The sequence below is a fragment of the Rhinopithecus roxellana genome, chromosome 12 (genome assembly GCF_007565055.1).
Source record: "Rhinopithecus roxellana isolate Shanxi Qingling chromosome 12, ASM756505v1, whole genome shotgun sequence".
Taxonomy (NCBI): domain Eukaryota; kingdom Metazoa; phylum Chordata; class Mammalia; order Primates; family Cercopithecidae; genus Rhinopithecus; species Rhinopithecus roxellana.
Genome location: NC_044560.1, coordinates 91,589,299 through 91,608,637, shown reverse-complemented (window position 1 = coordinate 91,608,637; position 19,339 = coordinate 91,589,299). Strand labels below are relative to the sequence as shown.

The 19,339-nt window shown below is 41.3% G+C and overlaps 1 protein-coding gene across 2 annotated transcripts; it reads right to left on the bottom strand.

Moving 5' to 3' along the window:
- Nucleotides 1-269: 269 nt before the first annotated feature.
- ZFP69 (ZFP69 zinc finger protein) lies at nt 270-18,875 on the bottom strand. 2 transcript variants are annotated; one of them, XM_030941634.1, is made up of 6 exons: nt 18,185-18,875; nt 16,591-17,060; nt 14,233-14,324; nt 6,869-6,995; nt 6,454-6,552; nt 270-1,693 (listed from the first exon to the last, which is right to left on the bottom strand). In XM_030941634.1, exons 2-6 carry the CDS (start codon nt 16,715-16,717, stop codon nt 555-557), a joined length of 1,584 nt encoding a protein of 527 aa, XP_030797494.1. In that variant the 5' UTR covers nt 16,718-17,060; nt 18,185-18,875; the 3' UTR covers nt 270-554. The 2 variants fall into 2 exon arrangements, with proteins under 2 accessions (XP_030797494.1, XP_030797495.1); XM_030941635.1 differs by having other exon boundaries at nt 6,454-6,549.
- Between the last annotated feature and the right edge of the window lie 464 nt (nt 18,876-19,339).

The window sequence follows — 19,339 nt, the reverse complement described above, 5'->3', positions numbered from 1 at the left end:
TTCAGCCTCCTGCACAGCTAGGACTACAGGCACATGCTACCACGCCTGGCTAATTTTTTAAAAACTTTTTTGCAGAGATGGGTCTTGCTATGTTGTCTAGGCTGGTCTTGACTTCTGTTAAGTGATCCTCCTTCCTTGACCTCCCAAAGTGCTGGGATTACAGGCACAAGCCACTATGCCTGGCCAAAAATATAAAATTTTAATTAAAAAAAATAGGGTTGGTGATATTTTAAGTTATAGTTCCCAAATGCTGGTCTGCAAATCATGAATACCCATGAAGAATAATTTAATCCACCGTGAAATCAGAAAAAAAATATGTTGTTAATTTTTCATAATGCTGAATTCATTTAATTTGAAGGACCAGATTTTAATCTTAAGTACTTTTTATAGAGGTGTTAGTAGTCAGTACCTGTCAATGTAATGTTTATTTACAATGGGAAAAATTAAAAGTTGGCATCATTACACCAATTCCTCATATTTGAGTCCTGAAATTTTAAAGCATTCTAAATCACCAATTTACACTTGGCTTTTGTTCTCATGTCAAATACCTGTTTTTACACATTATTTCGGAAGGCATTCCTCCTGTGTATTTCATGGTGTCGACTAAGTGATGAGTTATAGCTGAAGGCTTTTCCACATTCGTTACATTCATAAGGTTTTTCTCCAGTGTGATGTCTCTGATGTTTTTTAAAGGATGAATCATGCCTATAGGCTTTTCCACAGCGATTGCATTCATATGCTTTCACTCCCGTATGAACAGTTTTATGGTTGCTAAGGTGTATCCTCTGCCTAAAGGCTTTTCCACATTCTTTACATTTGTAGGGTCTCTCCCCAGTATGGATCCTCTGGTGATGCGTTAGATATGCTCTATGACTAAAGGTTTTACAACATGCAGTGCATGCATAGGGCTTCTCCCCAGTATGAATTCTTATATGTTCACTAAGGTGTCTAATCTGTCTAAAGGTTTTCCCACATTCATTGCAAGTAAAGGGTTTCTCTCCAGAATGAGTCCTCAAATGTTGAACCAAGCTAATGTTCTGGCTGAAAGCTTTCTGACATTTATCACATACATAGGGTTTCTCCCCAGTGTGAGTTCTATGATGCTGATTAAGTGATGAGCGATGTCTGAAGGCTTTCCCACATTCCTCACATTCAAAAGGTTTCTCACCAGTATGGATTCTCTGGTGTGTACTGAGGGATGCACTTTGACTAAAGGCCCTTCCACATTCCTTACATCTGAAAGGTTTCTCACCAGTATGAATTCTCATATGTTCAGTAAGGTGAATAGGCTGTTTGAAGATTTTTTCACATATATTACATTCATAGGTTTTCGTTCTTATGTAACTTGTTGGATGATTAATCAAATCTAATTTGTATGTGTTCCGCTTTGTAGGTGTATCATATTTATGGTGCCTCTGTTCAATAACAACATTTGAACGCACAATTATATTTTCCCCAAATTTGTTAGTTTCTTGGACTCTCTTCTTATGGGTCAAGATGGCTTGTCTCACATCTCTCACACAAGTTTCCTGGTGCCTTTCTAAGACATCATCATATGTGGAGACTTTTCTCAATGTGGAATAAATTATATCATCTCTCATGAACCTTTCCATCATAAAGCCATGATATAAGCGCTCCTGTGAAATGGCACTCTTTGCAGTTGACTCAATGGTTTCCATTTTACTCTTCAAGTCTGAAAGAAATGAAAAAAAGCTTTGAAAAACCAATTGCTGTAGTGGTTATGGAACAGAGATTGAGACAACAATATGGATAAGTGCATGAGATTTTGACTATATTGAAATATGATTATCCTGCTTGGAGAAGTAATGGGAAAGCAAATTAAGAAACAATGAACAGGTTAAAAGTGTCATATTATATATATATATATATATATTTGAGTCTTTTAGTCCAGCTCTAATAATACTAAGTAATAAAATTTCAGACCTATGACTTAAGAATATAAATATTTTAATTGACAACTACTTTTTGAAAACAATCTCAGAAAGATAAAAAGATGTTTCCCTCCCCACTCTGGCAGCAGCAGGAGACATTATAGTTCAAAAAATACGGTTTGAGCTAAGAATATACACAAGAACATTATGCTGTCTTTCATTGAAACTTGTGTGTGTGTGTGTGTGTATATATATATATATCTATTTCTTTCTATGGTTACTAATATGTTCGTGAAAGTATTACTTATACAAAGGAGACTTGTAAGAAACCCAGACTGCTGCTAGGTTCTAGGAAAATCTCTTTAAGATTTTTACTTGATCAATTTGTTGCACCATTACTAGTATTTCAACTGACAGGTCTGTATGTATTCCTGAAAGGTATAATTTCTTATAAGATTTTTTAGCCAACATAGATGGATCATTAGCAATTCAAAATGTCAAATTCTAAATGATGACAGACAATAATAATGTCTAATAATATCTACACTCTGCAGGTCCTGATTCTGGTCTTGAATAGGGGAGGAGGAAAAGAAGATGACGGGGAAAAGAAAAGAAGCCATTTATGCATCCCTCCCTAATTCAGTATCCGAGCATGAGAGAGTCTCAAGCAAGTGGGGAAGAAGAGAGGATTTAGTTTTGAATGAAGTTAGGAGTTTTTATTATTGCACTGAACTAAATAGGCATTTTACTAAAGTCAAGACTGTTCTCGTTATTTAAAGGAATGGGATCATCAATGGAACTCTTTGAGATTTCATCCAGAGGCTGGGAAAGAACATTCATGGTAGCTTTTATTATTATTTTCATTATTGTAAGTTGAGGAAGAGAAAACCCAGGAAAATATACAAACAATGATTGGATTAATAACAGAATAAAACAAGGTGGCTGCATAAAAGGTCAATATTCCAAATCAGGTTTGTTATTACATACCAGCAACATAATTTTTTTTTTTTTTTTTGAGGCGGAGTTTCGCTCTTGTTGCCCAGGCTGGAGTGCAATGGCACGATCTCGGCTCACTGCAACCTCCACACCCCGGGTTCAGGCGATTCTTCTGCCTCAGCCTCCCGAGTAGCTGGGATTACAGGCATGCACCACCACGCCTGGCTAATTTTGTATTTTTAGTAGAGACAGGGTTTCACCATGTTGGTCAGGCTGGTCTCGAACTCCTGACCTCAGGTGATCTGCCCACCTTGGCCTCCCAAAGTGCTGGGATTATAGGCATGAGCCACCACACCTGGCCAGCAACATAATTTTTTAAAATATACCTGTTCATGACTGAGGCTTGGGGAAAAGGAAAGGAAAAAAAATACCACCTACAATAGCAACAAAATGTAAGATTTTCAGAATCAATCTAACAAAAAATGTACAATATGTACAGGAGAAAATCCTGAAATGTTACCCAAAAAAATTAGGAAATATCAATAAATGGAGTGCTATATCATATTCCTGGACAGGAGGATTCGATAGCACAACAGTGTTAACTCCCCCAAAATTGATCTAGAAATTCAATTCTATTCCAATCAAAATGCCAGCAGAGTATCTGTGGGTGTGATTTGATGTTCTGATTACATAATTCAAATAAACAAACCAAGAATAACCAGAACAATTTTAAAGAACAAGGTGGGTGAACTACCTCTACCACATATTAAGTCTCACTATGAAAGTTTTTAAGATACCCTGGCATTAGAGTAAGGACAGAAAAACAAAATAATAAAACAACATAAAGAGAGGAACACGATAGAAAAAGAATATGCAAAACAGAAATAGACCCAAACATATAAAGAAACTTGACAGGTGACACAGCAGCATTAACTATTCCTGGACTGATTATCCATGTGGAAAAAGTTAATCAGATTTCCACCTCATACATACAAATGTATTTATATAAAATAAATTCCAGATGAATTAAACCTAAATGTGAAAAGCAAAACTTTGAAAATATAGGAATATGTAGAAACATATATGTATGATACACACATATGATAAAATGGAGGACAGCAGGGCACAGCAGCATGCACCTGTAGTCCCACCTACTAAAGAGGGTGAGGCAGAAGAATCACTTGAGCCCAGGACTTCGAGGCTAGCTTGGGCAACATAGTAAGACCCAGTCTCTAAAAACAATTTTTTAAAAAGTATACAAAAAAGGAGAATAACAAGGCATAAAACGGTTTCTTAAAAAGCACAAACAATAAAGAAAAACCTGATAAATTCAGTAACATTAAATTGAGAAACTCACATCTATCAAAAGACACTAATTTTGAAAAGTCAAAGATAGGCCACTGACCTAGAGTAAACATTTGCAAAACATAAAGCTATCAAGGATTATTATCCAGAATGAATACACACATACACACACACACTTTTTTTTTTCTACAAATCTGTAAGAAAAAAGATTATAGAAACATTGGCAAGGGATATAAACAGGTAATTAACAGAAGAGCCTGGCATTAGCGTAAGGACAGAAGAAGAGATGGATGGATGGTCAATGAACATGAGAAATATACTTCCTTTCACTAGTAATCAGGAAAATGAAAGAAACAAGATACCATAATCCAGTGAATTTACAAAAATCTTAAAGTTTGGCAATAACAAATTGTTGACAAAGATGCTGAGTTATAGAAACTCTCAAGCCCTGTTAATGGGAGAATAAACTGGTGTAACTGCTTTGAAGAGCAAATTGGTAATACCCAGCAAAATGAAAGTGCATATATTCTACAACCCAACAATTTTGCTTCTACCAACTATCTTAGAGAAACACTTGCATTATGTATACAAGAAGTTATGGACACAAAGTTTTGCTGCAGAATATTTGTAACTCCCAAATTTGGAAACAATGTAAATGTCTATCAACAGGAAAATGAATAAGAAAATTGTGGCTTATTAACTCAATGGAAATGAATGAACTAGAATAACATACTGGGGAATATCACCAGTGTTGAATGAGAAAAGCAAAAGGAAGAAGTATATACACCATTTATTTAAAGAAAAAGAACATGTAAAACAATGCTATATATTGTTTAATACGTATACACTAATATACATGGACTGCTTTTACTACATTATACATGCAATAAAAGCATGAAGACATGGGAATGGTATTTCAATGCAGAGTGGTTATTTCAAAAGGTGTAAGGGGGACAGTGGAGCTTCAACTCTGTTTCATTTCTTAGTCTAAGTGGAAGCTACACATAAATGTGTTATAATGTTTTCTATGCCTTTCTGAAAGTCTAAAATATTTCACAATAAAATAAAAGCAAAGTTTGAGGAGACTGTTAGGGACCACAAGATTTGGTGAGAAGGAATCCTTTGGTAATTTCTCTTACAGTTTTCATGAAGTAGCTGTTACAAAAGCTTAAGATATGTAAGTTAAAAAGAGAATGAGAATCGAAGCTGGAATTATAAAATGAACATTGGCAAAAAGTAAAAATGGAGTGTAGGAAAATTAACGATTTGTACAATGCAGTGAGAGTCTTGGAAAGAGATTGAATTTCTGTAAAAATACCACATACATCTCACTGCTTAGAGAAAGCTTTAGATCGGCAGCCCTTAGGATACTGGAGAAAGGGAAAATCAAGCTCAACCTTAATGAGGACAAGACTGCTCTTTCCTCCAACTCCAGAGAGACTTTTGCAAGGGCTCAGTGAAGCAAAGGGGTAAGGAAGGGTGATATTAGTTTACTGGAGGCTCCATATAGTGGTCTGAGCCCTCCCCACAGCCGAGGCTTTGAGCACTCTGACCTATATATTAAAATTCCATCTGCCTTGGTGATTTGGTTTGAATATTTATCCCCTCCAAATCTCATGGTGAAACGTGATCCCCAGTGTTGGAGGTGGGGCCTGGTGGGAGGTGTTGGGTCATGGGGATGGATCATTCACGAATGAGTGTCCTCCCCATGGTAATGAGTGAGTTCTCACTCTGAGTTCACGTGAGATCTGGTTGTTTAAAAAGCCTAGCACCGGCTGGGCACGGTGGCTCACGCCTGAAATCCCAGCACTTTGGAAGGCCGAGGCGGGCAGATCACAAGGTCGAGATTGAGACCATCCTGGCCAACACGGTGAAACCCCATTTCTACTAAAAATACAAAAATTAGCTGAGCGTGGTGGCGCGTAACTGTAGTCCCAGCTACTCGGGAGGCTGAGGCAGGAGAATTGCTTGAACCCCAGAGGCGGAGGTTGCAGTGAGCCAAGATTGCACCACTGTACTCCAGCCTGGCAACAGTGCGAGACTCTGTCTAAAAAAAAAAAAAAGAAAGAAAGAAGGAAAAAGAAAAAGAAAAAGAGCCTGGCACCTCCTCCTTCACTCTCATGCTCCAGCTCCCACCATGTGATATGCCTTTCACCATGACTGTAAGCTTCCTGAGGCCCTCACCAGGAGCAGATGCCAGCGCCATGCTTCCTGTACAGTCTGCAGAACCATTCGCCAATTAAACTTTTCTTTATAAATTATGGAGTCTCAGGTATCCCTTTATAGCAACACAAAAACAGACTAACACACTTGGTCTCACCTGAACTGGGATCTCCTGGGCCTTCTTTCTCTGCCATCCATGGCTCTTCTCCTTTCTCTAATTGGGATATCACACTAGGTTTGGAAAGTTGATATCCTGCTTATGTAGTAAAAAAAAGAGTGTGAATGTTTATGCTGATGTCTAAGAACCATCCCCAGAGTTTTGTTCGAGTCTTCTGGTATTCAGGGCCTCCACAAGTGAAAAGGGGTGGGTCTTTCTATTCTAACTCTGTGTAGTAAAGTTGTTCCCCAAGAAAGTCAAATCGGATATGCCCTCACTAGGTTTTCAAAGGGAATAAGACATCTTTAATACAGAACCTAAAATCAAGCCTCAAGGAATCCACACATCAACAATTTAAAATAATGACTGTCCTATAATGGGTGGGTTTCCGGATGCATGGATAGCCAAGTCTTACCCACTGACACCAAGTTGCTGTAGTTCTCCAGCATCACCTCTCGGTACAGATTCTGATAAGCAGGAGCTAACTGTCCCCACTCTTCCTGGGTGAAGTTAACAGATATGTCCTTGAAAGTCAACAATTCCTAGAACATCAAACACATTTCTGTTTAGCCGGAGACCACTTCTGTTAAGTTCCAAGGAGTTTTGATGGTATTCTAAATTCTGAGAGATTCTAAACTTACTTTTATCAGGAGCCTTCTCTAGATCTGTTTGGAGATCCTTTGATCTCCAAATTTGATCAACAAAACTGTCTGGAACTGTAGTCTGTCTGGATCTCTAATCTGGAGATTACTATAAATAATGTAACATATAGAAAGACAGATGGTGATACATGCCTAAGAAAAAAAATTAAGCAGAATAAGAGACATTGGGAGAACCACAGTGAGGGTAGGATAATCCTTTATGTAAAGTGGTTGGGGAAGACTCTCTAAAAGGGCGATATTTGACCAGAGACATAAATTCAGTAAAAGAGAGAACCACATGGAAATCTGAGAGAAGAGCATCCTGGGCAGGTGCAAAGGACCTAAGGTGAGAGCATCCTTGGCTTGAGGAATAGGAAAGTGAACAGCATGACTAGAGGTAGCCTGGTTGATTAGAGAGTGGAAGGAGATGAAATCAGAGAGGTGGAGATGAGGGACAGGGTGGGATGGGGATAGAGGTTCCCCCACCACCTCACACACTTATTGTCACAAAGACCTATGCTTTCTTACTGAGCCTGAATTCTGAGGCCCTGCTGGAGTTTAATGTAAAAATGAACAAAACTGTCTGGAACTGCAGTCTAATCCCTTTCTAAGCTCAAATGCTAAAAAGATAAAAAGGAAAGCCCTCAGCATTGGTGGCATGGGCTAATTAGAAGTATACTCAATCAAAAAGCTGTGTGACAGCCAGAGTTCAGCCACAGCTTTAGGAGGAGCCCCTCACCTTAACCACCAGAGAGACGAAAGGGTTTGGAAATAGAACAAACCAAAACAAATGAAGAAACTATATATGTGTGTGTGTGTGTGTGTGTGTGTGTGTGTGTGTATACATACAAAACACACACATATATGTATGTATATACACATACACTCCTGCCTTGGTCCTTCTAAGTGTTGGGATTACAGGCATGAGACACTGTGCCTGGTCAAGAGATGACTTTTTACTGTGATATGCAATTTCTGGAGAGATGAAGTGCTAATGCAGAGATGCTTAGCATCACACTGAATTTTAAGTAGATACCTGAAACACCTGGGCTCACTACAATAGCCACAGGAGATAGCTACAAAATTATCATAGTAATGCAATATGTGTACTATAGTTTATGCAGTAGTGATTTAATACTGCATCTTTACATTTGTTTATATTTCTCTCAACTGCGAATGGCACCATGAATAGTCCGTACAAGCTTTGAAAATTTTAAACTTTTTATAATAGATACGTGTATCTGTTATGGTAGTAAATAAAATAGACTAGTATCTACATATGTTTTATGTATTCATAACATACCTAACTTTTTCTTAATTTTTCGATACTCCTAGACCACACAGTCCATCTGCAAGTTTTTCCAAATTGTCACAAATCTCCAAAAAATGTTTCAATATATTTATTGAAAAAAGTCTGTATAGAAGTGGACCTGCACAGTTCAAATCTGCGCTACTCAAGAATCAACTCTAGGCCGGGTGTGGTGGCTCACGCCTGTAATCCCAGCACTTTGGGAGGCAGATCACGAGGTCAAGAGATTAAGACCATCCTGGCCAACATGGTAAAACCCCGTCTCTACTAAAAATACAAAAATTAGCCAGGCAAGGTGGTGTACGCCTGTAGCCCAGCTACTCGGAAGGCTGAGGCAGGAGAATCGCTTGAACCCAGGAGGCAGAGGTCGCAGTGAGCCGAGATCTGGCTACTGCACTCCAGCCTGGCGACAGAGCAAGACTCCATCTCAAAAAAAAATAAAAAAAGAATCAACTGTAAATGAAAATTCTACAAGTGAAAAATACAGTATCTACAAAATTCATTGGATGGGCTTAAAGTAGATTAGACCATGATGAAGATAAGATCAGTGATCAGTGAAACTTAAGATGGGTCAATAAATATCATTCAAACTAGAGTACCAAGAGGAAAAACATATGTGGGATAATATCAAGTGGTCTATTATACATGCAATTAGAATCTCAGGGCTAGGTGGGGTGGCTCATGCCTGTAATCCCAGCACTTCGTAAGGCCAAGGCAGGAGGATTGCTTTAGCTCAGGAGTTTGAGACCAGCCTAGGCAACATAGGAAGACCCTACCTATCTCTACAAAAAAATACAAAAATTAGTCATGCATGGTGGCGCACACCTGTAGCCCCAGCTACTCAGGAGCTCAGGAGGCTGAGGTAGGAGGATCGCTTAAGCCTGAGTGGTAGAGGAGGGAGGGAGGGAGAGATGGAGGGAGGGAAGGAGAGAGGAAGGGAAGAAGGCAAGAAGGAAGAAGGGAGGGAGAAAGAGCAATCTCAGAAGACAGAATAGGTAGAAAAAATATTTGAAAAATAATGGCTGAAGATTTTCCAAACTAACGGGGAAAAAATCAACCCACAGATCCAAGAAGCTCAGCAAACCCCAAAAAGGATAAACTCAAAAGAAAATCACAGCAAGGCACTGTGGCTCATGTCTGTAATCTCAGCACTTTGGGAGGCCATGGCGGCAGATCACTTGAGGTCAGGAGTTTGAGACCAGCATGGCCAACGTGGTGAAACCCCATCTCTACTAAAAGCAAACAAAAAAAATAATTAAAAAATTTTAAAAAATAAGCCTGGGTGTGTCCTAGCTACTTGAGAAGCTGACGTGAGAGGATTGCTTGAACCCAGGAGGTGGAGGTTGCAGTGGGCCAAGATCATGCCACTGCACTCCTGCCTGGATGACAGAGCAAGACTCGTCTCCAACAACAACAACAACAACAAATCACACCTATGCACATCAGATAAAAGTTGGTATAAAACAGACACATTGGCCAGGTGCGGTGGCTCACGCCTGTAATCCCAGCACTTCGGGAGGCTGAGGCGGGCAGATCACAAGGTCAGGAGATTGAGACCATCCTGGCTAACATGGTGAAACCCTGTCTCTACCAAAAATACAAACAATTAGCCGGGCGTGGTGGTGGGCGCCTGTAGTCCCAGCTACTCGGGAGGCTGAGGCAGGAGAATGGTGTGAACCCAGGAGGCAGAGCTTACAGCGAGCCGAGATCGCGCCACTGCACTCCGGCTTGGGCGACAGAGCGAGACTCTGTCTCAAAAAAAAAAAGAAAAAGAAAAAGAAAAAAAACAGATACATCACATAAACAGAATAACAGCTGCCTTCTCATCACAGATAATACAATCTAAAAGATAATGGAACATTGTTAAAGTACTTAAAGAAAAAGCAGTCAACCTAGAATTCTTCACCCAATAAGATCCTCAAATAGGAATATAAAGAAATCTTTAGATCAATGAAAGTTGTGAGAATTTGTCACCAGGACACCCACATTATAAGAAATGCTAAACAAAGTTCTTTAAGCTGAAAGGAAATAATGCAAGATAGAAACCTGGAATGAAAGGAAAAAAGGTAGAGTGCCTAAATGGATAAATATGAGGGCAAATATGAAAGAAGTGTTTTTTTCCATGTTCATAATTTGTTATAAGACAGTTTACTATTAAAAGCAAAACTAAGAACAATGTACTGTGGTGTTTTTACATGTAAAACAAAATGTATATTGACAAAATGCTAAGAGTGGGAAGGAGTATACGAAAATATAATGTAAGTCTTTCATATCATATGTGAAGCCATAAAACACTAATTCAGAGTAACTGTGGAATGTTACTTTTGTAACATGTGTAATGTTAAATACAATGTGTAACATTCCACAGTTACTCTGAATTAATATTATATGGCTTCGCATATAATATGACTGTTTTTAGTGGTTGTTAGAGCAACCACTAAAAACAAATCAAAGAAGTGGCCAGACTCAATGGTTCACGCCTGTAATCCCCGTACTCTGGGAGGCCAAGGTGGATGGATCACCTTAGGTCAGGAGTTTGAGACCAGCCTGGCCACCATGGAGAAACCGCATCTCTACTAAAAATACAAAAATTAGCTGGGCATGGTGGTGGGAACTTGTAATCCCAGCTATTCAAGAGGCTGAGGCAGGAGAATCGCTTGAACCTGGAAGGCGGAGGTTGCAGTGAGCTGACATCGTGCCACTATACTCCAGCCTGGGCAACAAGAGTGAAACTCTGTCTCAAAAAAACAAAACAAAACAAAACAAAAACAAAAAGCAGGCTGGGCGGGGTGGCTCACGCCTACAATCTCAGCATTTTGGGAGGGCAAGGCAGGCGGATCACGAGGTCAGGAGATCGAGACCACCCTGGCTAGCACAGTGAAACCACGTGTCTGCTAAAAATACAAAAAAAAATTAGCCAGGTGTGGTGGCACGCATCTGTAGTCTCACCTACTCAGGAGGCTGAGGCAGGAGAATTGCTTGAACCCAGGACGCAGAGGTTGCAATGAGCTGAGATCGTGCCACTGCACTCCAGCCTGGGTGACAGAGCAAGACTCTGTCTCAATTAAAAAAAAAAAATTCAAAGAACTGTAGCTTAAAAGTCATTAGAGGACATAAAATGGAATATTGGAAAAATGATTCAATGCAAAAGAAGGCAGAAAAAGGCTGGGCACAGTCGCTCACACCTGTAATTCCAGCACTTTCGAAGGCTGAGGTGGGCAGGTAACTTGAGGTTAGGAGTTTGAGAGCAGCCTAGCCAACATGGTGAAACCCCAACTCTACTAAAAATACAAAATTAGCTGAGCGTTGTGGCAGGCGCCTATAATCTCAGCTACTCGGGAGGCTGAGGCAGGAGAATCACTTGAACCCAGGAGGCGGAGGTTGTAGTGAACCGAGGTCACACCACTGGACTCCAGCCTGGGTGACAAAGTGAGACTCCGTCTTTAAAAAAACAAAACCAAACAAAAAATAAGAAGGCAGGAAAAGAGAAACATAAAAACAAAGGCTAGATAGGATAAATAGCAAACAAAAACAAAAGTATACACTCAGACCCAACCATACTGATTGCTTTATTTTTTATTTTATTTTATTATTATTTTTTTTGAGATGGAGTTTTGCTCTTGTTGCCCAGGCTGGAGTGCAGTGGCGCAATCTCGGCTCATGCAACCTCTACTTCCCGGGTTCAAGTGATTCTCCTGCCTCAGCCTCCTGAGTAGCTGGGATTACAGGCATGCGCCACCACGTCTGGCTAACTTTGTATTTTTAGTGGAGATGGGGTTTCTCCACGTTGGCCAGGCTGGTCTCAAACTCCTGACCTCAGGTGATCTGCCCACCGGGCTCCCAAAGTGCTGGAACCTGTGTGAGCCACCACATCCAGCCACTTTAGCTTTTTACAGTCTCAGTTTCCTCAAATAAGAAGTTCAAATGCTAATATCTGCCATCTAGGATTGGAATATATTGCAGCTTTATTTATAGTAATATGGAAGAAGTAACGATAATAGTCTAAAGAGCTATCGCTACATTCTCCTATCTGGAATTTTTCACTTCCTACATTTATCATAAACTGATGGGATTAAAGGATTACATTTTAAAAAATTGAAGTACAATTTACATACAGGAAAATACACTAAGAAAGTGTATAGTTTGGGCTGGGTGCAATGGGCTTATCTGTAATCCCAGCACTTTGGGAGGCTGAGGCAGAAGGATTGCTTGAGCTCAAGAGTTTGAGACCAGTTGGGCAACATAGTGAGACCCTATTTTTTTGTGTCATTTTTTTAATTGGCAGAGTATGGTGGCATGTTCCTGTAGTCCTAGCTACTTGGGAGGCTTAGGCAGGAGAACTGCTCAAGCCCAGGAGTTTGAGGTTGCAGTGAGCTATGATTGTACCAGTGCACTGCAGTCGGAGCTACAAAGTGAGACTCAGTCTCTACAAAAAAAAAAAAAAAAAAAAATTTAAAAAAGGTGTAGTTTGATTTTGATATATGTAATATCATGTAATCGAATCAAGATAGAGAACATTTCCGCCATCTCAGAACGTTCCCTCATGCCCCTTTTTAATCAGTATCCCACTCCATGCCGAGCTGATCCACCGCTGATTCCACCCCACCCCCAGATCTCATTTTAAAAGGAGATCACTATTTTTTAAAAAGAATATATGGTCTATAGTTGTTAGGCGTAGTGTTCCTTCCGTAAGTGTTAATTAGGTTAAATTGGTTGATAGTGTTGTTCAAATCTTCTGTATCCTTGATGAGTTTTTGTCTACTCATCAATTACTGAGAGGAGTGTTACAGTTTCTAATTATTGTGATTTTGTCTATCTCCCTCTTTAGTTTTGTCAATTTTGCTTTATTTTGAAGTTCTGTCATCACATGTATAAACACTTAGAACTGTTGACCCTCTTATTATTATGAAATGTCCCTTTTTGCCTAGTAATATTTCTTTTCCAGAAATCCACTTTGTGTGATATAATATATACCTCCAATGTTCTTTTAATTATTGTTTGTACAGTATAGCTTTTTCATCTCTTTACTTTAAACTTGAAACTCCATCTCAAAAAAAAAAAAGCTAAAGTAATTGCCCCAGATCACTGAGTAACTAGAAATTAGATGTTGTACCATCTAATTTCAGAACTCCAGTTCATTTCACTTAAAACTCTTCTGTCCTCCAATAAGGTCTCCTCTTTAAGTCTTTCTCTCACATTTATTTTACAATTTTTCTTCCATTTCATCTATGTTTCCAATAGGCAGTACAGACTATCCCATTTGTGACACCGTGTTGTAGCTGCTCTCAGTGGCTACTCTAGCTTTCCTGCCCAGCCTGTCTGATGTGTGTACTGTGTGGCCTATTTCTTCCCTACTCACTTCTCCTTTGGTTCTGGTTTGACCTCTGTTCTGAATATTACACTTAAGGTCACCTCTCCAAGTTCACAGTAATACGTGTATATCACTAAGAAAGTCAGAACCTTCTTACCCATTTTGATTCTGAGTATTTTATTGAGATTTCTCTTAGATCTCAAGTGGTATCAATTGGTTTTTTGGGGCTAGAATTATGTCACTCATTTCACTTTCTTTATAGAAAGTAGCATAATACTAGATGTAGATGTTGGTGAGAAACAAGAGTGACATGGAGGGAGACCCCTATGAGTAGGGAAATTGCCACCACTGGAGCCCAATTTTCTGTAAAAGGGCAACTTGCATTGAGCTCCCCAGGTTGAATTTGTTAGTCTTAATACCCTACCTCACCACCACTCCCACCTCTGCAAAAAAGACAGGATATATACCCTAAAAAAACAAGCAGCAATGTCAAGAAAATGAGACGAATCCCTACTCACATGGGATTCTGCTGTCGGGAGTCCAGGGGTCACTTCATCCTCTAAACTTTCTCTCTGGGTCTTTATGTCATCAGCATCCTGAGACAGCAGAGCTGGGGAAGGTAAAGAGCCATGAGCTTTTTATCTCCCAAAATCACCCAAATAGAGAAACTGCCTGCAGACCCACTCAATGTGGCTTCTCCCTGAAGAGGTTCACAAAGGGGGACATTGAGAGTGACTCAAGAGCAGCCTGAAGCCTCCTTAATGAGGAGGACCTGCTGCAAGTTGCTTTGGGCATTAATGTTTCCCGATGATCAAAAACTATGTATGAGAGAACAAAGTATTTAAATGGAGAATTCTTTAAATCCCACTCCCCCTCCAAAAAACTCTACCAATGGTCAATACTGGTCCAAAAGCACAGCTCTAACAGGCCACTCCTTTGTTCAAAAATCATCAAAGGTTCTCCACTGACAAGAAAGAAAAATCCATACACTTCACCATGGACTTCAAGGCACTCTACAATCTGCCCAAAGCATATTTTCTCAACAATGGGTACTGCTACACTACCATCCTTTATACATGGGACACACCCACCCATCACATTCTTAGTCAGTCAGGCTAAAGATTCTCAGTCGGACTAAAGATTCCCCATTTTCTTCAAGGCACCCACTTGTGTATCCTTTCCCCAAATCTACACAAAAAACCTAAGACATTCTTCAAGGCCCAAATCAATGCTACCTGCTCTGTGAAAATTTCTTAAATACATACAACCAGGCCGGGCGCAGTGGCTCATGCCTGTAATCCCAGCACTTTGGGAGGCTGAGGCAGGTGGATCACGAGGTGAGGAGTTCGAGACCAGCCTGGCCAATATGGTGAAACCCTGTCTCTACTAAAAATACAAAAACTATAACAATGTAAAAGGTAATTAAAGTCATAAACTTCGGTGAAACCCTTGAAGTCCAAATCTTCTTGATATTGTGAATTGTACCCCTTCCAGTTTAGTTTCTTCTGGACTTTCCTTCACTGACTACCTTTTAAAATTTGCATACATTATGATTAAAGTTGGGCCTCTACTCTGATGATTCCTATTTCCTCTTTCCTGTTTTAAAGTGCAAACTAACATTCAAATAAACATTACCATCAGGTAGTGCAAACATTTGTATGCATTTCCTTGATTCAATTTGTTGTGACCTTACCAGTTTTTAATTGGAATTGCACCATTTCGTAGATAAAGGAAACTAAGTATATTGCTGCACTTTTCAGTTTTCAAAGCAGTGTTTAAAAATTGCATGGTTTTAATTTTTTTAACTCAGTTTAAAAAGACTAAAACATTCTTTCAAAAGAGGCATCTAAATGTGTTCCTAATTTTGTATATGGGCTTAGATTTTGTAACCAATGAAAAAAAGCTGCTATCAAATATGAAAAAAAAAACACAAAAATTAGCCGGTACGGTAGCGGGCACCTGTAGTCCCAGCTGCTCGGGAGGCTGAGGCAGGAGAATCGCTTGAGCCTGGGAGGCAGAGGCTGCAGTGAGCCGAGATCGCGCCACTGCACTCCTGCCTAGGCAACAGAGCAAGACTTCGTCACACAAAAAAAAAAAAATTCCAACCGGAATAAAGTGTCCGGTCTCTTGTGTTCCAAAAGGACTTTTCTTAGGCTGCTTTCTATTATTTTGATTGAGGTGTATGCCTGTCTCCATCCACTAGTAATCAGAATTAGAGATAATTATTCATTTTTCCATCTTTTAAGATGCTTAGCCGAAGTCCCTGCCTGACACGGCTAAAACAATAAATATTGGCTGAATGTAAAGTATTAAAGGTATGAACTAAAACACCACATGAGACACATGACTTCCTCCATCCTTCTATTTACTGCTAACCAGACCACTAAAGAAGGTGTGATTTTTGGGCATCACTCCCACAGTTCAGGATAACATGAGAGATATCTGGCATGTCATTCCTGCCTCTCAGCAGATGAAAACAATGATACTTGTGATAAATATTGGGCTGGGGTGAAAACAACTGGAACGTGTGCAGGAAAACCCTAAGAGGACTTAAGGAGGGCAGAAATCGTAGACCCCTGTCTGTGAATCACATTCCCACACTCAGGCACCACTGGCGGAGAACACCATGTATTCTGTCTTCATGCCCCATGTGGTATCTGAAGATGGGTGATGAGAGCAGCTGAAAGCATGTGTCACAAGGAGTTCATGCTGAAGCCCAAGATTTTCCCTCACAGCTGTCCCCTTCCCAAAAACCACAAGAAATGAACCCCAAAGAACCTTCTCTCCCTCTTTCTCTCCACTTCAATGAAGTGTGTACCCATCTTTTCCCACACAAATGAGATCCCCTTCTTCCCCCTCCATCAGTCCATTCTCACCCTTTCCTTCAAACATTTTAGTCACATCCTCCCACAGGGGCAACCCCTCCGTGGCCTTCTTTGGATGCTGCAACTTCACCCAGGTGCTGGCCTTGGTAGGCAGGGTGATCAGAAGTTGCTGTGGCATGATGACTGCCTGACTGGACTTGTCCACTTCTGGTGAGGAAATTGCCAGAAGCTCTGATGAGAGGCTTCACAGCTGTGGGGTGTTGCTCAGATTCCAATCATCTGCCCTCAGGACTTTGGTGTGTCCCTGCAGCACCAGGACCTGGGGGTTCCTAGAGGCTGACGTGACTAACAATTCTGGAAAACGAACTCCCCTTTAAATCAAGCACTTTCTTTGGGAGGCAGCCAGTTAGTTAGGTTTGAGTTCATGTCTCCATACTCTTTAAAGGAGCAAAAGGGAAGGGAAGAGGGATCCAGAAGCACTTGTCTCCAGAACTCCAGAATCTGCAGAAATATATTTAAAACTGCAAAACACCAAAAAAAGAGAAAATGTTATCCATGCAGGAATAAATATAATACATGTTCCTGGATGTGGCTCCATCTCCAGGTCCATACATACACACACAAACATGCAAAGGTGTACAAACATGCACAGACCCTGCCTTGTCTTCCCTCCTTGTAAGCTGCATGCATCTTCTGCCTGGATACAGACGGAGTTTAGGAAGGCAGGCTTTGAAATCAGACAGCTTGGCTTAGAACTCTGACACTTGCACTTAAAAGCTCTAAGACACTTCAACTCTCAGCTTCAGTTTCTTAATCTATAAAATGGAGATAATAATTGTATTCTATAGAGTTGTAGTGTTGGTTGAGACAATGCTAGGCATACAGTAAACCCTTAACAAACATTGTTATAAACCTGTTATCATATTGCTGAATCACAGCATTAGTTTTTAAAGTTGTTTTTAGAAACAATTAAATCTGAATTTAAAGTTCAAAATATGACATAATAATGACATAGCTGAATTTTGGCATGAGCAAGCAGTGACAGCCACGTCACCACCCACGCAGATGGCCAGCAGCTGGCAAGTTCCTTTGACCCACACTGGGAAGATGCATCTTGGTTTCAGAAATGTTAAGATTGGGAAAGAGGGTGTGTCTTCAAATGGTGTAAATGTAGTATAATAAGGACCATTGCAGAATGGTAATAGGCAAATTTGGAAACAACTCAAATCCATCATTTCAACCAACCCCTAGAATCTAACCAGGTGCTTTCACCGTGACCAAGTCCAAAGTATACGGCACCCCAAGAACAGTCGGAACTATGTGGGAAGGGAGCTGGCCTAACTTTTTGAAGTTTGTTGGAGAAGGATGGGTATGTGACTTATGGGTATGTGTGTGTGTGTGTGTGTGTGTGTGTGAGACTATATGCAGAGACAGGAGCTGCGTGTGTTCTAGAAATTGGAGCTTGTGAAACATATCCCACCCCTGAATACATAAAAGGTCTTGTTACCAAAGTGCAGGAATTTTCGAATCTTACTTGGGAAACAGTTAATGGCTGAGAAGCTTCATATAGAAGATGCCCCACCCTCACAGTGCTCCTAGACATGCCACCCTCTGACTTAAAGACTGCACATAGACTCCTACTCACCACATCCGCCTTGGACCCAGGTAGGACCAGAGATGGGGGCGTGGGAGCGCTCGCTCTTGAGGTTTTCAGCAGTAGAGTGTCTCTTTAGAGACGGACTGAGTGGTAACAGATATTGTTCCCTCCCAGCCTTTTACAGACAGACCACATCTCCACTCAACGCAATCATTCCCCAAAAAGCGTCCAGTGTTGAGGTCGGCTTCCTTCGGAAGCCCAGAGGACCCTCGGCCTCCGGAGTGGACGAGGCTCTGCTCCAAATTCCCATCAGCGGCCCGCCCAGGCGGGTGGGCTTTCCCAGCCGCGCCCCCAGGAGCGAGGCTTTGAGGGCCGGAATGGGAGGTGTGCCCTGAGCCGGCGTCTTGCAGACCCGGGCGAGGATACACCTGCCTGGCTGCCGCCTTAACACGGGACCGGCGGCTGCAGCCAAGCCCACCCAGCCCAGCCTCTTAGGCCGCAGCCGAGCGTCTCGCCTGGCCTCTGCCCTCCGGCCGCGCCCTCCCGGCCGCTAGCACCGCCGGCCGCTCTCGCTTCAGCTCTGGTGGCTCCGGGGCCCACCCCACGCGGTCCCGCTGCAGCAGCAGCAGCAGCAGCAGCAGCCACAACCCGCGCGTCTTCCGGCGGGTTGTGAGCCCTGGCCGCCGGCTCCGCCTACGGGGGACGGCCGCGGAGCCCGCCCTCTCCCGGGAAGCAGCGCGCGCCCTCGAACCCGGAAGCTGGAAGCCGCCGGAGCGCGCCCCCAAGGGCCGCCCGGAACCGTGGCTATCGGCCACGCAGCCACACCGCCCCACATTTCCTCACAGCGGTCCTTGGGAGACCTCCTTCAGCCTTTCCGGTGAAGCGCCTTCTCTGTCATTCATTCATTAACTCATTCATTCAGTTATCTATCCTGAGCGTGTAAGATCTACCCCCACATTCTTATAGGCCCTAAGTATACAGCAGTTAACAAAATGCAGTTCTGCTTTCTTGGAAGTTAATTACATTGAAATTAACTGACAGTAACAAATAGAAAAATAAATAGATAATACCCCAGGCGATGGTGAGGACCATGAAGAAAAGGAAAACAGAGTGGGGAGATGGTGGGCTAGGATATTTGTATCAACCCACTGTAGAAAACAACAATAAAATTAAAAAATAAAATTCTGGAATACATATATATGT

Coding starts and splice junctions, on each gene's coding strand:
- ZFP69 (XM_030941634.1), bottom strand. CDS start 16,717: ATGCCACAGCAACTTCTGATCACCCTGCCTACCAAGGCCAGCACCTGG. Junction 14,325..16,590: donor TAAAATGTTTGAAGGAAAGG/GTGAGAATGGAC, acceptor TACCTTCCCCAG/CTCTGCTGTCTCAGGATGCT. Junction 6,553..6,868: donor CAGCAACTTGGTGTCAGTGG/GTAAGACTTGGC, acceptor TTACTACATAAG/CAGGATATCAACTTTCCAAA.